Here is a 15916-nt window from a genome sequence, read left to right as displayed (position 1 = left end):
AAATGTCCACCAGGAGACGTAATACGTTGGAACAGATACATAAAGAGAAATCCCCACCAAGATCATCAGGGAAAGAGTTGAATCTGGAAACTATTCAAGACTTACTAATGAAGATGGAAAATCGTTTGCAGAAAAAAATAGAAGGGATGGATGGGAGATTCGAAACATTACATCAAAAAATGCAGGAGATTAATTTACAGATGCAAACAAACATGTCACGTTGGGATAAAATGTGGGAAGAAACAGAGATAAAGATAAAAGGGATAAATGATACAATGAAAGTTCATGAGACAAAATTTGAGGATTTAGATGATAGGAATCAGGATATGTTGGCATTGATGGAACAGGCGCAAAAAGAAAATATTTTAAGATTCAGAGCTATACCAGAACAGGAAGGAGAGGAGATAAGAGCCAGAATGAGAGAAATCTTGGCAATTTGCTTGAAAAGTGATCCTAATGAGATGGAGTTGGAGATAGAGTCTACAGAGTAAATACAAGGATTGTAAGGTTGAGAAAGCTTCCAAGAGATATATTAGTGCATTTCATAAGAAAAAGGACAAGAGATAGGGTTTTACAGCAACATGCAAAGATGAAGCTTACAGTAGAAGGAGTACAGATTATTGTGATGAAGGAGGTTCCACTTAGAATTCTAAAGAAAAGGAAAGAATATGGCTTTCTGGTAGATGTTTTGAAACAAGAAAATTATCTTTAGATGGCGTGAATTGGAAGGAGTTATCTTTAGATTTCAGAGTAGAATGTATAGAATAGATACAGTTCAGAAAGCTAAAGATTTTATGAAGGAATTCGAAGGAGGAGGAGAAAGAAGAGAACAGGAAAATCTAAAGGATATGCAACAAACCCAAATAGACTTTCAAATAATTAGTTCAGAAGATTAGCTATGGAGTATAAGTTTTTATCTTGGAACATTAATGGAGCTAATGCTCCAAATAAGAGGAAAAAAATATTTTATTATTTGAAGAAACTTAAAAAAGACGTGATTTGCCTTTTAGAGATGCATATTAAAAAAGGTCATACAAACTACTTAATACAGAGAAAGTTAGGACAAGAATTTTTTTCAACAAATTCAAAGAAGAAAAATGGAGTGGTTATGTATGTTAAAGATTATTTAAAACCAAAATTTGTGTTTGCAGATGAAAAAGGCAGGTGGTTGGCTGTGGAAGTTATAATTTCGGGAGTAAGAACTTTACTTTTGGGTTTGTATGCTCCAAATCAAGAAAGAGAAGTTTTTTTAAGGCAATTATTGGATGTACTCTTAAATTACTCATATTCAAGTTATTGTTTGATGGGAGATTGGAATGCAGTTGTGTCACCACAAAGGGATAAAAAATCTGAGAAGGAGATTAAGATTTCTCAAGGGAAATTACCAAAAACTTTTTTTGATTTGGTAGAAGCTTTAGGGGTTGTAGATATTTGGCGACAAATGAATGGAAATATAAAAGAGTTTACCTATTATTCAGAAAGACACAGATCATTTTCAAGAACAGATATGTTCTGGGTGACGAAGGATATTGCAATAAAAACTTCTAAAACAGAAATTCTATCAAAGACTCTTTCAGATCATAATCCAATAACTATGACTATTAAGAAGAAACCTACAACATAAAGATGGAGATTTAATGAATTGTTACAAAACAATTGGAGATTGTTACAAAAAGAGGTTATAATAAAGGATGCTAAGCAGAAATTAAGGGAATGTTTTAATTTGAATTTAAATAAGGGAACAGAAATGAGGATAGTTTGGGACGCTAGTAAAGCCTTTATGAGAGGATACTTTATTCAGAAAAGTATAGAATGGAAAAAAGAGAGACAAATTAAGTTTCAGAAAATTGAGAAGGAAATTAAAAAGAAGGAATATGAGTTAATAGAAGTCCCAGGAGAATAAAAAATAGTACAACAAATAAAAGATTTACAGCATCATAAGAACATAAGAACAGCCCCACTGGATCAGGCCATAGGCCCATCTAGTCCAGCTTCCTGTATCTCACAGCGGCCCACCAAATGCCCCAGGGAGCACACCAGATAACAAGAGAACTCATCCTGGTGCCCTCCCCTAAATTATCTTTCTTTGATCATTATCATCATCATTATCTTTGATGATGGTGAATCAAATGGAAATTAAATTAAAGTTTGTGAAGCAAAGATATTTTGAGCATGCCAATAAACCAGGGAAATGGTTGGCCTACAAATTGAGGAAGCAGAGAGAGAAGAGAGTAATTTTAAAATTGCAGGAGGCGGGAAAAATGTATACTGATCAGGAGGATATAAAAAAAATAATTACAAATTATTATGCTAATTTATACAAAAGTCAAAATATAGATCAAGTAGAAGTAAAGAACTACTTGGATAAACAAAATTTACCAAAAGTGTCTGAAGAACAAAGGGAAATTTTAAATAATAGAATAACTCTGTGTGAAGTTGTAGAGGCAATAAAGAAGATTAATATAGATAAAAGCTCCGGGTCCAGATGGTTTAACAGGTAGATTCTATAAATGTTTAGAAGAAGAAGTAAGTTTACCATTGCTTAACACGATGAATGATATTTTGCAGACTGGGAAAATGCCAGATTCATGGAAGGCAGCAAATATAACTTTGATTCCTAAAGAAGGACAGGATTTGATGGATATAAAAAATTACAGACCTATTTCCTTGTTGAATAATAATACTGTAAAATATTTACAGCAATTTTAGCAAACAGAATGAAGAAGATATTACAAAATCTTATACATGAAGATCAATGTGGTTTTTTACCGAAAAGACACATGAGTGATAATATTAGAATAGTATTGGATTTGCTGGAATATTATGATAAAAGGATATATATATATTTTGTATTGGCAACCTTCAGTCTCGAAAGACTATGGTATCGCGCTCTGAAAGGTGGTTCTGGCACAGCGTCTAGTGTGGCTGAAAAGGCCAATCCGGGAGTGACAATCCCTTCCACACCGGGAGCAAGTGCAGTCTGTCCCTGGTCTGTCTCCCTGGCTATGGGCCTTCCTTCTTTGCCTCTTAGCCTCAGACTGTTGGCAAAGTGTCTCTTCAAACTGGGAAAGGCCATGCTGCACAGCCTGCCTCCAAGCGGGCCGCTCAGAGGCCAGGGTTTCCCACTTGTTGAGGTCCATCCCTAAGGCCTTCAGATCCCTCTTGCAGATGTCCTTGTATCGCAGCTGTGGTCTACCTGTAGGGCGCTTTCCTTGCACGAGTTCTCCATAGAGGAGATCCTTTGGGATCCGGCCATCATCCATTCTCACGACATGACCAAGCCAACGCAGGCGTCTCTGTTTCAGCAGTGAATACATGCTAGGGATTCCAGCACGTTCCAGGACTGTGTTGTTTGGAACTTTGTCCTGCCAGGTGATGCCGAGGATGCGTCGGAGGCAGCGCATGTGGAAAGCGCTCAGTTTCCTCTCCTGTTGTGAGCGAAGAGTCCATGACTCGCTGCAGTACAGAAGTGTACTCAGGACGCAAGCTCTGTAGACCTGGATCTTGGTATGTTCCGTCAGCTTCTTGTTGGACCAGACTCTCTTTGTGAGTCTGGAAAACGTGGTAGCTGCTTTACCGATGCGCTTGTTTAGCTCGGTATCGAGAGAATGTGTGTCGGAGATCGTTGAGCCAAGGTACACAAAGTCATGGACAACCTCCAGTTCATGCTCAGAGATTGTAATGCAGGGAGGTGAGTCCACATCCTGAACCATGACCTGTGTTTTCTTCAGGCTGATTGTCAGACCAAAATCTTGGCAGGCCTTGCTAAAACGATCCATGAGCTGCTGGAGATCTTTGGCAGAGTGGGTAGTGACAGCTGCATCGTCGGCAAAGAGGAAGTCACGCAGACATTTCAGCTGGACTTTGGATTTTGCTCTCAGTCTGGAGAGGTTGAAGAGCTTTCCGTCTGATCTGGTCCGGAGATAGATGCCTTCTGTTGCAGTTCCAAAGGCCTGCTTCAGCAGGACAGCGAAGAAAATCCCAAACAAAGTTGGTGCAAGAACACAGCCCTGCTTCACTCCGCTTCGGATGTCAAAGGGGTCTGATGTGGAGCCATCGAAGACAACAGTGCCCTTCATGTCCTTGTGGAAAGATCTGATGATGCTGAGGAGCCTGGGTGGACATCCAATCTTGGGGAGAATCTTGAAGAGGCCGTCTCTGCTGACCAGGTCGAAAGCCTTTGTGAGATCTATGAAGGCTATAAAGAGTGGCTGTCGTTGTTCCCTGCATTTCTCCTGCAGTTGTCTAAGGGAGAATACCATATCAGTGGTGGACCTGTTGGCTCGGAATCCACACTGCGATTCTGGATAGACGCTCTCTGCAAGTACCTGGAGCCTCTTTAGTACAACTCGGGCAAACAGCTTTCCTACAACGCTAAGGAGAGAGATGCCGCGGTAGTTGTTGCAGTCACCCCTGTCACCTTTGTTCTTGTACAGCGTGATGATGTTTGCATCCCTCATGTCTTGAGGTACTCCACCTTCTCTCCAGCAGAGACAGAGGATTTCATGCAGCTCAGTGACTATGATCTCTTTGCAGCATTTTAGGACTTCAGCAGGGATGCTGTCTTTTCTAGGTGCCTTGCCAAAGGCAAGGGAGTCCAGGGCCACGTGAAGTTCTTCTAGGGTTGGTTCCACAAGGACATGAAGGGCACTGTTGTCTTCGATGGCTCCACATCAGACCCTTTTGCCATCCGAAGCGGTAGTACAGGTCCACTGCTGATATGGTATTCTCCCTTAGACAACTGCAGGAGAAATGCAGGGAACAACGACAGCCACTCTTTATAGCCTTCATAGATCTCACAAAGGCTTTCGACCTGGTCAGCAGGGACGGCCTCTTCAAGATTCTCCCCAAGATTGGATGTCCACCCAGGCTCCTCAGCATCATCAGATAAAAGGATAGAGAAACAATTAGCATTGATTTTTTTAGACTTTGAGAAGGCGTTTGACAATTTGAGTTGTTCTTGATTGCTGTCTTAGAGAAGATGAACTTTGGAGAGAACTTTATTCAATGGATAAAGTCAATTTATACATCACAAACTGCAGGTAGTGGTAAATGGAGAATTATCAACAATGTTTGAGATTCAAAAGGGAACACGACAAGGATGTCCATTGTCGCCACTTTTATTTATACTTGCCTTAGAAGTGTTATGTAGAGATATTAGACAAGATGAAAGACTACATGGTGCAAAGATTAAAAATGAATGTTTTAAATTAAGAGCATTTGCAGATGATATGGTTTTGATCTTAGAAAAACCTTTAAAAGACATAGAGTTGATGGTTAAGTTGAAGAAGTTTGAATCATTAGCAGGATTTAAGATAAACAGAAAACTAAAATTTTATCTAAAAATATGAACGAACAAGACCAATCGAAGTTGATGAATAAGACTGGGTTCAAAGTGGAGAAGAAGATTAAGTATTTAGGTATTATTTTGACAAACATGAATTGTATGTTATTTCAAAATAATTATGTTAAAGTTTGGGGTGAAATCAAAAAAGAATTTTGCAAGATGGGAAAGGTTGAAATTATCTTTTTTAGGAAGAATATCTGTAATTAAAATGAATGTACTACCAAAAATGCTTTTTCTTTTCCAGAATATACCAATATTACTTTCTGATAAACCTTTTAAAGAGTGGCAGAAAGATGTGACAGGTTTTATATGGCAAGGGAAAAAACCAAGAGTGAAATTTAAGATTTTGCAAGATGCAAAAGAAAGAGGAGGTTTAGGACTGCCTGATCTGAAGACTTATTATGCATCATGTTGTTTTCTGTGGCTTAAAGAATGGATATTGTTGCAAAACAAAAAATTGTTGAAGTTAGAAGGATATGATTTAAGATTTGGTTGGCATGGATATCTTTGGTATGATAAGTTGAAAGTGAATATGGAATTCAAGAATCATTATGTTAGACATGCATTGTGGAAGATATGGAATCATTATAAGAAAAGGTTTTACAACAAAATTCCACTCTTAGCTTCACCACAAGAAGCACATTTTGGTTTGGGAACTGTACCAGGAGATAAATGGTTATTGTATAAGAACTTATTGAAATGTAATCAAGGTCAATGTATTTTGAAGTCTAGAGAGGAATTGATTGTAGAGAGTTTTGACTGCCAATGGTTTATGTATTTACAATTATTAGAAAGATTTAAAATTGATAAAAAATTATATGGTTTTGGAGGGAGAGACAATATTGGAGAAACAATTAAGATCAGATGAGCAGGTAATATCTAAAATATATAAATTGCTTTTGAAGTTTGAAACAGAAGATGAACAGGTTAAGGAATGCATGATCCAGTGGGCAAAAAATGTGGGCTATGAACTTTCAATGGACAGATGGGAGAAATTATGGATAAAACAGACAAAATTTACTTTGAATGTTAACATTAAGGAAAATATATATAAGATGATTTATCGTTGGTATGTGACACCAAGTAAATTAGCCAAAATGTATGAAACTATGTCCAATAGTTGTTGGAAATGTAAGAAACAAGAGGGAACATTTTACCACATGTGGTGGACGTGTTCAAAAGTTAAAAAATATTGGTCACAAATTCATGCACAGATACAGTTGATCTTAAAAACAAATATACAATTGAAGCCAGAAGTATTTTTATTAGGTATGACAGATGAGTATGTGGAAAGAAAAAATGAAGTTTTATTTTTGTATATGATAAGCGCTGCCAGAATACTTTATGCTCAAAATTGGAAGACTATGAATATACCTTCGGTGGAGGAATGGTGGATAAGACTTATGGATTATGCGGAGATGGATAAATTAACAATTTTGCTTAGGGAGAATTCAACAGAAAACTTTTTGAAGAATTGGAGTCCAGTTATTGATTTTTTGAATCAGAGAGAGGATGGGGATTTGAGGTATTTGGATTTGAAGATTGATTTTGAAGTATTAGTGGTATAGATTAATATTTGTTAATGTTTGGACTGTATGTATTTGGATTATAAGTATGGGAATGTTTTGGCTTCGCTCGTGCTGCTTTATTAGAATTTTGTTTATGTATGTATTTGTTTTTCTATTTTATGTTTATTATAGTTAAATAAATAAATAAACACACACACACAAAAAGTGAAGTAGACCCATTCTACTTAGTACATTCCGTGTGCTGCTTTATGCATGATGACATCACTATACGTTGCTAGGAAACCTTGGAATGCAAGTTCTGTTTCAGAATTAGACCTGAGTAGACATCAGGTGTGAGAGATGGATGCTACAAGCAAGCCCCACAATATCCCTCCAGCGATGGGGCTCTATGCCGAGAAGAACAAGATCTTCCAACTCATGCAGAATCTAATGGAAGCTCTCCTGGTGCACCAGCCTTCAGATCCCATTGACTTCATGATCAGCCACCTGAAGAAAGATAACAATGAGGTTCCCAGTATTTTAATAGTGGGGCCACCTGCCTCAGGTAAGACAACCATCTCCCACTGGCTCTGCAAGCACCTTGGTGCCAGTTACCTTTGCCTCCGGGATCTCCTGTATAACAACTCACTCAAGAAGTCCAAGGAAGCCCTGGCTTACATAGCACAGAAGGAAAAGGTCCCTGATGAGCTTTGGGTTGCCCTTTTGGAAGAACGGCTGAACAGTGAAGACTGTGTCAATTTTGGTTGGGTGTTGGATGGATTTCCTAAGACCAGGAAGCAGGTCCTACTGCTCCAGTCCATAGGCATCAGTCCCCAGCATGTTGTGGTGCTCTATGCTCCTGACACAGTGCTGATGGAGAGGAACCTTGGCAAGTTGCTAGACCCATTGACCCAGGAAGTGTACCATAGTACTTTTGACTGGCCAATAGACGTCACTGTGCAGAAGCGCTTGGTGGTGCCAGAAGGCATCTCAGAGCAATCCACAACCAGGAAACTTCTGAAAAGCCAACGCAACATCCCTGGCATACTTCAAGCTTACCAGGAGAACCACAAGCGCATCAATGCTGATCAGCCCTGCGCAGATGTCTTTGCACAAGCCTTAAATTATGTGCAGAGCCGCCCGCGCACAAATGCCCCCTTTGTCCCCAGAATCATACTCCTGGGCCTGCCTGGCAGTGGTAAAAGCTTGCAGGCTGCTCTCTTAGCCCAGAAATACGACATGGTCAATATCTGCTTTGGGGATCTGCTGCGGGAAAAGGTGGCTGCCTACACAGCAGTGGGTGAGCTCATCAGGCCCTACCTTGAGAGTGGTTACCCAGTGATCGACAGCGTTGTCTTGCGGGTCCTCAAGGAGCGTCTCTCCCAGCATGACTGCCAGACCTTTGGCTGGGTGCTCCATGGCTTCCCTCGTGATGTGGACCAAGCTGATCTCATCAGTCACTGTCACCATGAACCCAACCGGACCTTTTTCCTCAACTTACCCGCCGAGGTGGCAATGCAACGCATCTGCCAACGTACCACAGACCCTGTCACAGGGGAGAGGTACCACAGTATCTTCAAGCCCCCCACTGAAGAAGAGGTGCACCAGCGTCTATGTCGCAACCCCAAGGATTCTCCTGAACACGTGGAATTGAAAATCGATTTCTACAACCGGCAAGTCGCAGATCTCGAAGATTATTACGAAGATGCCATTTTCATTAATGCTGACCAGGACCCCTACACCGTCTTTGAGTACATTGAGAGCTGCCTGGTGAACCCACTCCCCGTCAAGAACACATACCCTATATAGGGATGGAAAGTGGGCAGTGTAGCTAGCCCTTCTAAATAAATAGTGCTAAAAAGAATTCAGAGTAGGAGTGGATGCAGAAGAGTGGGGTATATAAAGAATAAAAATATTTTGGTTTAAGTATGACATCTGTTCCTGCTTTCTTTAAATGCGCTGCAATGTTTTTCTGCAGCTCTGGGGTTTCTTGTGTAGTAAGTAACTTCTTAACAGAAAGACATTTCTTTCCAGCTGTCTGGAAACTACATCCCCTGATTGGAAGATCTCGAGCGGTACATCTGAGTAGATGCAGACTGGCTGGGATTACTGGGTAGTGAGTCCATGCTTAGAGATGCCCTCTCTGTGAAGGATGATTTCCTTTTCTGTCTTGCAGAGGCCCCACCATACAAGCAGTGCTGCTGCTGCTGCTGGGTACACTTCACTCACCAGAGCTGAGTGACACCCCTGAATAGCCAGGTCAGCACCAGGTCAGCACCTTCCACCTAACACTTGGGCTTTCCCCATCCCAGACAGCTGCCTGACTGGTCATCCCAGGACCTTCCCTCTGTAGCCCAAAATGCATAGTAGTGGTATTGCCGGACCTTTCCCCCAAGGGCAGGTGCCTCACCCACCACTTCACAACACCCCCCCCTTACTGTGCTGAACAGGCCCACAGGTTCTTGGTGTGCAGGCACAATGCGCAACACCCGGAAGTGGTTTGGCAGTGACACAATGATGTCATTGCACCACTGCCACTTCCTTCCAGAGGACCATGATTTGCAGCCATTCAGAAGCAAGGGCAGGTGGGAGGGCTCATCTGCTGCCGTGGCACAGGGCTCCTCTTCAGGGGGATAGGGCAGTGCATCCATCACCCCCATGGCCTGGGGTGTGGCACCTGGGGTGGTCTGCCCCAGCTGTTCCCCCCCTTTGAAATGCTACTGATGCTTAAAATCATCATAGAGACTACCAATCAGAGAGGGAGTGGATCTCAGCAGCAACAATATGTGCTAGATCTTATTCCCTCTTTCCCAGGCTGCACTTTCTGTCCTCAGATTTATGCCTCCAAAATGGTGGCATTTGTCCAAAGAGACCAATAGTTAGAGGTGTGATTTTTCAGTGATAACAACATAAAAACATGCTTTCTGCATTTCTTGTTTTTGCAAAAATAAAACCCCCAAATCTGCAAAAATAAATAAATAAAGCCATTTTCTAATACTTCTACATATTGGTCACTATAGGTTGGTTGGACTGAACTGGCGGGTGTGCAGGGATAATGACTGCATCTGCCACACTATACCGCCTGTATCACCTACCTAGTACACTTTTCAAGCAATTGTAATTTATAATTATTATTTATTCAATATGTGCCCTTGGCGTAAAAACACATAACACCACTTTCTGCACTTCTCATTTTTGTAAAAATAAAATAAAAATAAATTTAAAAAACCAAAATCTGTGAAAAAATAAAACTGAAAAATCACACCTCTACCCACAGGCAACTAGGCAGCTTACCAGGGTGGGGAGTAAAAAAATATTTTTACTTACCTCCTGCTGGCTGTCTGATCACCCACCCCCACTCCACACACACACACACACACACACACACACCCCATTGGATGCAGTGCGTGCTCCTCCAGTGCAGCTGCATCATTGCCAATGGTGGGGGATAGGATTGGGCAGCAGGTCTATTAATTGCAGAATTGTGCATTTGCAGAATGCATTCAAGGCAGAAACTGAGGCAGTTGCCTTGGGCAGCAGATCAGCATGGATCAGCAGGGGATCATCTCCACCACCTCCTGCTCCTACCACTCCCTTCGAGAAGGAAGAAGAGAGCTAAGGAAGGGAGAAGCCCTCAACTGCTACCCTGCACATGCCTGATCTCATCTGATCTCAGAAGCTAAGCAGGATCAGGCCTGGTTAGTACTTGGATGGGAGTCCACCTGGGAATACCGGGTGCTGTAGGCTTCTACCAGAGTCTTTCGAGGCTGAAGGTTGCCAATCATGGAATCTACTCTCATCTCATCTCCCACACATATCCTCATCTGCTCTGCCTGCTCTTTCTGAATCCAGGGAGTGGAAAGAGGATAGGGAGGAGTCTGGTGCACCAGGGGCTCTGAGAGGAATTTTATCAGGGGGTACAAAGTTCCTTTTGAGCACTGTTTGTGATACAAAGTTTCTTTTGGGCCTCTTCCCTTCTCAATTGGTTTATAATTTCTATGAATTACGATATATAAAACTATGTAGGCTTACACAAAATGTGAGTGCAACAGATGCAAACATTTTCTGAGAACCCAGGAAATTTCCAGCCCCCCTCCTTCGGCTCCTGGGCCCCCTTTTTGACCCCAGGCCCAAGTACTTTCTACCCTCTCCACCCCCCTCTCATGGTTCCCTGGTGAGATCGGAAAATGTAAGATCTCAGGAAATGCTTGGCCACCCTTCTTTGGCTCCTGGGCTCCCTTTTTGACCCTGGGCCTGGGCACAATTTACCCCCTGTACCCCCCCTCTCATGGGCACTGTGGAGCACCATTGAGAAAGGGTAGGAGAGATGCATTGGGTGCAGTGCCTCAAGTGCCAGGAGATCTCAGGCCAGCCCTGAATACAGTAGGTGGGACTAATGAATGAAACCGTTTTCCAACAGTTTGCTGTTACTGGAATTGGCCACATTCCGGCTGCACTTCTAATCCTCTGTCAAAGGCTTTCAAAACGGAATTGCAGTTTGGAATGAGGCAGGAAGCCTGCCCTGCTTTAACAAAGAATGATCCTCCTAATTAATTACTGATTAATAACGCGGGCAAATAGCTTTGAAATAGCTAGTGGACTTTGAAATAGCTCTGCAAGAGGCAACAGGTGATTGGGAAGAGCCAACACATGAGAAGGCAGAGGACAAGCAGAGACGTTTAGATTAATAGTAAACTGGATCAGAGTAGATGTCAACGCTTGCACACTAGACACATGCCATCTGTACCCAGCGAACATTCTGTTTTCACGTGCACGCACATACACACAGACATGCACAATCCCTTTCTTTCTTTCTGTTACAATGGTCCTTTCAGTGAACCACAGGCTATTGCTAGGGGAAATATAAGCCCTTCTAGATTCAGCCATTGCACATATTACATCCCAATCCTACCTAACTCCCCATGCACTGATGCACCCATGCCAATGGGACAATGCTGCATCCTGTGGGGGATGTTCAAGCCGCAAAGGCCTCATCAAGGAAAGGGAACAATTGTTCCCTTGCCCCTGGGTAAGCCCTTGCAGCCTCATTGAATCTGCTCAGACCTGTGCCAGTTATATAGCCACCTCAAGCCACCTTTTGTTCCTCCACAGGGTTTGGGCTGCTCTGATTCTGTTTCTCTACTATCTGTCAGGGAGAGAAAGGAGAACTGCATGAGGTTTTTAACCTTCTATACCTGCTTCATGGACATGTTTGAATTCCTTTCCACTGTTTGAGGAGATCGCTGCAGAGACTGGCAGATTTAGGGAGGAGCGTCATGGTTGTTAATCCTGATGGCTGGAAGCTAACTATCTTTGAATGCAGAGGCAGCCTTGGCTGGGAGCAGGGTTGGGAGAGGAGCTGTGCCTCTCTACACTGAAACTAATGGCAGCGCAGTGAATGTTCATCTGGATACTGGTGCCCAGGACACAATGTGATAATGTGATACCTGAAAGTGTGGTTACTGAGTTACAGAGAAAACCCAGCTATTGGTCATAAGAGAAATGAAAGTAAGGGCATATGGGAAAAAAGTAAGAGTAGCAACAGTTACCCATGAATGAGAAGGCAATGTTCAAAATGCTTTGTTTTTCATTGTACATGATGACAGCAAGCCACTTATATAAGGGCTTAAAACTTGTGAAGCACTGGGACTAATCTAAACAAATGCAGGCTCTTGAGGTGTTATAAAGGAGTAATGTAGGACAGCGTTTCTTAAACTGTGGGTTGTGCACTAGGTGGGTCATGAGCCACTTTCAGGTGGGTCCCCATTCATTTCAATATTTTATTTTTAATATATTCGACTTGATGTATATGCTTAACAATGATTATCAGTGGGACTTACTCCTGGGTAAGGGTGGGTAGGATTGCAGCCTAGGATTGTTAAAAATCTCCCTGCTTAATGATGTCACTTCTGGTTATGACATCACTTCAGTGGGTTCTGACACTCATTCTAAAAAATGGGTCCCGGTGCTAAAAGTGTGAGAACCACTGATGTAGAGAACCACTGATGTTCTTAAAGGAATAGGTAAACTAAATATGGAATATAATACAGAGCAGATTACACCAAATTGCTCAATTATTCATGCTTCCAGAAATGTTCCTGTAGTATAATGAAAAAAAGAAAAGGAAAAGGAAAAAAAATAGAACACTGAACTGGATAAATGGATTGACTTACAAATTATAGAAAAGGTTTACTAATTACAATTGTTAGTGACTGTAGTAAGAAAAGGCTGGCTTGCTCCACCTTGGTCTAAACCAGGGGTGCCCAAACTCCGGCCCAGGGGCCACTTGCGGCCCTCAGGGACTCACAATCCAGCCCGCAGGGAGCCCCCAGTCTCCAATGAGCATCTGGCCCTCCAGGGACTTGCTGGAGCCCATGCTGGCCTGACGCAACTACTCTCAGTGTGAAGATGACTGTTTGACCTCTCGCATGAGCTGTGGGACAAGGGTTCCCTCCACTGCTTGCTGTTTCACGTCTGTGATGCAGCAGTGGCAGTGAAGGAAAGGCTAGTCTTGCCTTGTGCAAGGACTTTTATAGGCCTTGAGCTATTGCAAGACCTTCATTCATTCATACAAGTTCCATCTCTAATATATTCATTTATGTAAATTTATTCAAATTTGAAATGTAAATGAATTTGGCCCGCGACACGGTGGCAGAGAGATGATGTGGCCCTCCTGCTAAAAAGTTTGGACACTCCTGGTCTAAACCCTAAACCAGCAATTTTCAACCATTGTTCCATGGCACATTGGTGCGCCATGAATGGTCTTAAGATGTGCCATGGGAGTTTGGGGGAGGATCATTTACTAGTAAGGGCCATTGGGGGATGTGAGCCCCACCCCCCATGTTAGCCTTGTCAGTTGTTCAAAAGCCAGTGTCAATTGTTCAAAAACTGACAATTTTAGTGCCTTGTCATTGTGCCATGAGATGAAAAAGATTGAAAATCACTGCCCTAAACAATTAAATGTATATGGATAAACATATGTATATATTATATGTACATTAAATGTATACGTAAAGGAGGAATATTTTCCACTTCCCTTGAGGAAAAAAATGGCAGGGGCAAAATGTTTCACTATTCTGGCAATGTGAATTTTGGCAGGTGATTCTCACAAAACGCAGTGCATGATTATGCATGTTTAACACACCACTTGGAACTGACTGTTTTTAAGACTTCCATTTGGCTTCAAATTGTCTTCTGGGGTATTTCATAGAAAAAGGCATCAAATGTTTGAGTGTACAAGAATGTAAAGTGGATGGTATTATCAAACAGTCCCACAATCTTGCAGCGCAGTCCTATGCATGTCTACTCAGATGTAAGTCCCTTTGAGTTTAATAGAACATACTCCCCAATAAGTGTGAGTAGGATTGCAGATGAGCAGCTCAATTTTAGCCAGGGCTTACATTGACAGATCTTGCAATCTGTCATTGTAGGTTCTAGAACAATGGCACAAATGTTGCTCTGTTGTTCTGTAGGCTGAGGCTGCCGGGGCAAAAGGCTGGAAAATGCATGCAGGTAACTGTGACCTGCTGAACTTCCTCCATCCAGTGCTGCCACCTGTAAGTCAGTAGGGGGATGGAACAAGGGAGAATTGTGGGCAGTTCAGGGTAGGGAGCAGGCCCAATTGGCAGCATGAGGAAGAGGAGCTCTGTGGCAGCAGCACAGGACAAGATCCTATCCCTTTTTCCCCAACCTGAAATGCCCTGACACTCCTTGGACTTGAACCAGCTAAATAACTGGTGTAGGCCTGAGGAGACCCATTGGAGCCCAGGCAGTAAGATTTTTACTTATCTCTCTTGGGTTATCTGGTCATGTCGTCCCCCCCCTCAGCATGCAGAGCACACTCATAGCAGCGCTGCATGCTTTGAACTTGTGGGGGTTAGGATTGGGCCCTTGGTTGCATAATAAGCAACTGCACAGAGCACTAAAAAGTGCTCAGACACAAGACTTTACAATGAACAAGCAGAAATACAACTTCCAATTGTGGGACATATTGCGGGAAAGGATGACAGTTCAAGTAGACGTTTCACGTAAATAGCAATTACAAACATGCCTACACCCACAAAGTTGGAGTCAAAAGTTTCCAGGAATGATCAGTTTTGTGGGGCAATTTCCCCCCAAAGCTAAATGATTATACCATGTATTTAAAATGATGTTTGCTGCAAAATGCACAATGGTCATGGGGGTGCCATCATCAGGTCTGAAAAGCTAAAAGCATTGGTAGAAAAGGCCCCAGTGCTTTGTTACTATCATAGCCCACATCAGACCAGTCCACAGATGTATCTAAAGAGGGCATTGAGGCAGCTCTAATGCAAAAAAATATGGTGAGCATTGGAGACCAATAGCACATTCATCTCTGACCTAGGCAAAATGTAATTATGCATAGACAGAAAAAGAGTCTTGTGTTTTGATTGCAAAGAACAGTGTGTCTGACACTCCTCACACGTTGCAGAAGTTGTTCTTTCAGTTACAGTTGTATGATCTCAGCTTTCTGTACAAACCAAGAAAATACCTTGTTGTGGCTGATATTCTTGCATAGAACAGTGTTTCTCAAACAGTGGTTTGGGACCCGTTAGGTGGGTCACGAGCCAATTTCAGGTGGGTCCCCATTCGTTTCAATATTTTATTTTTAATATATTAGACTTGATGCTCCCTTGGTATGTGACTGCATCTGGGGAAAGTCACAGTTCTGTACTTTTAACAGGCTACTATGCATATGCTTTTAACAATGATAATAGGACTTATTCCTGGGTAAGTGTGGGTAGGATTGCAGCCTAAGATTGTTAAAAATTTTCCTGCTTGATGATGCCACTTCTGGTCATGACATCACTTCTGGCAAGTCCTGACAGATTCTCATTCTAAAAAGTGGGTCCCAGTGCTAAAAGGTTGAAAACAACTGGCCTAGGACATATGACAGAATAGTTAACAGGCAAGATATAAAAATGGAGATGATTCATGTAAATTTGATAAGGAAACTGTTTCAGGTCTAATTTGGATTCAGTGACAGAAGCCATAGCACCTGATAGGATAATGCAGAAAGCTATCAGTCCTAGGTCAGCTGATT

The 15916-nt window shown here is 42.1% G+C and overlaps 1 protein-coding gene and 1 pseudogene across 1 annotated transcript; both read left to right on the top strand.

The window, feature by feature from the left end:
- Positions 1-7215: 7215 nt before the first annotated feature.
- On the top strand, positions 7216-8664 carry LOC136638582 (adenylate kinase 8-like). The gene has a single exon (XM_066612621.1). The coding sequence runs from the start codon at positions 7216-7218 to the stop codon at positions 8662-8664; it is 1449 nt and encodes a 482-aa protein (XP_066468718.1).
- Positions 8665-10485: 1821 nt separating this feature from the next.
- Positions 10486-10602, top strand: LOC136643061 (5S ribosomal RNA; annotated as a pseudogene).
- Positions 10603-15916: the final 5314 nt, after the last annotated feature.

Source organism: Tiliqua scincoides, chromosome 2, assembly GCF_035046505.1.
Source record: "Tiliqua scincoides isolate rTilSci1 chromosome 2, rTilSci1.hap2, whole genome shotgun sequence".
Taxonomy (NCBI): domain Eukaryota; kingdom Metazoa; phylum Chordata; class Lepidosauria; order Squamata; family Scincidae; genus Tiliqua; species Tiliqua scincoides.
The sequence above is the reverse complement of the archived record's forward strand: the minus strand, read 5'-3'. Positions and strand labels throughout refer to the sequence as shown.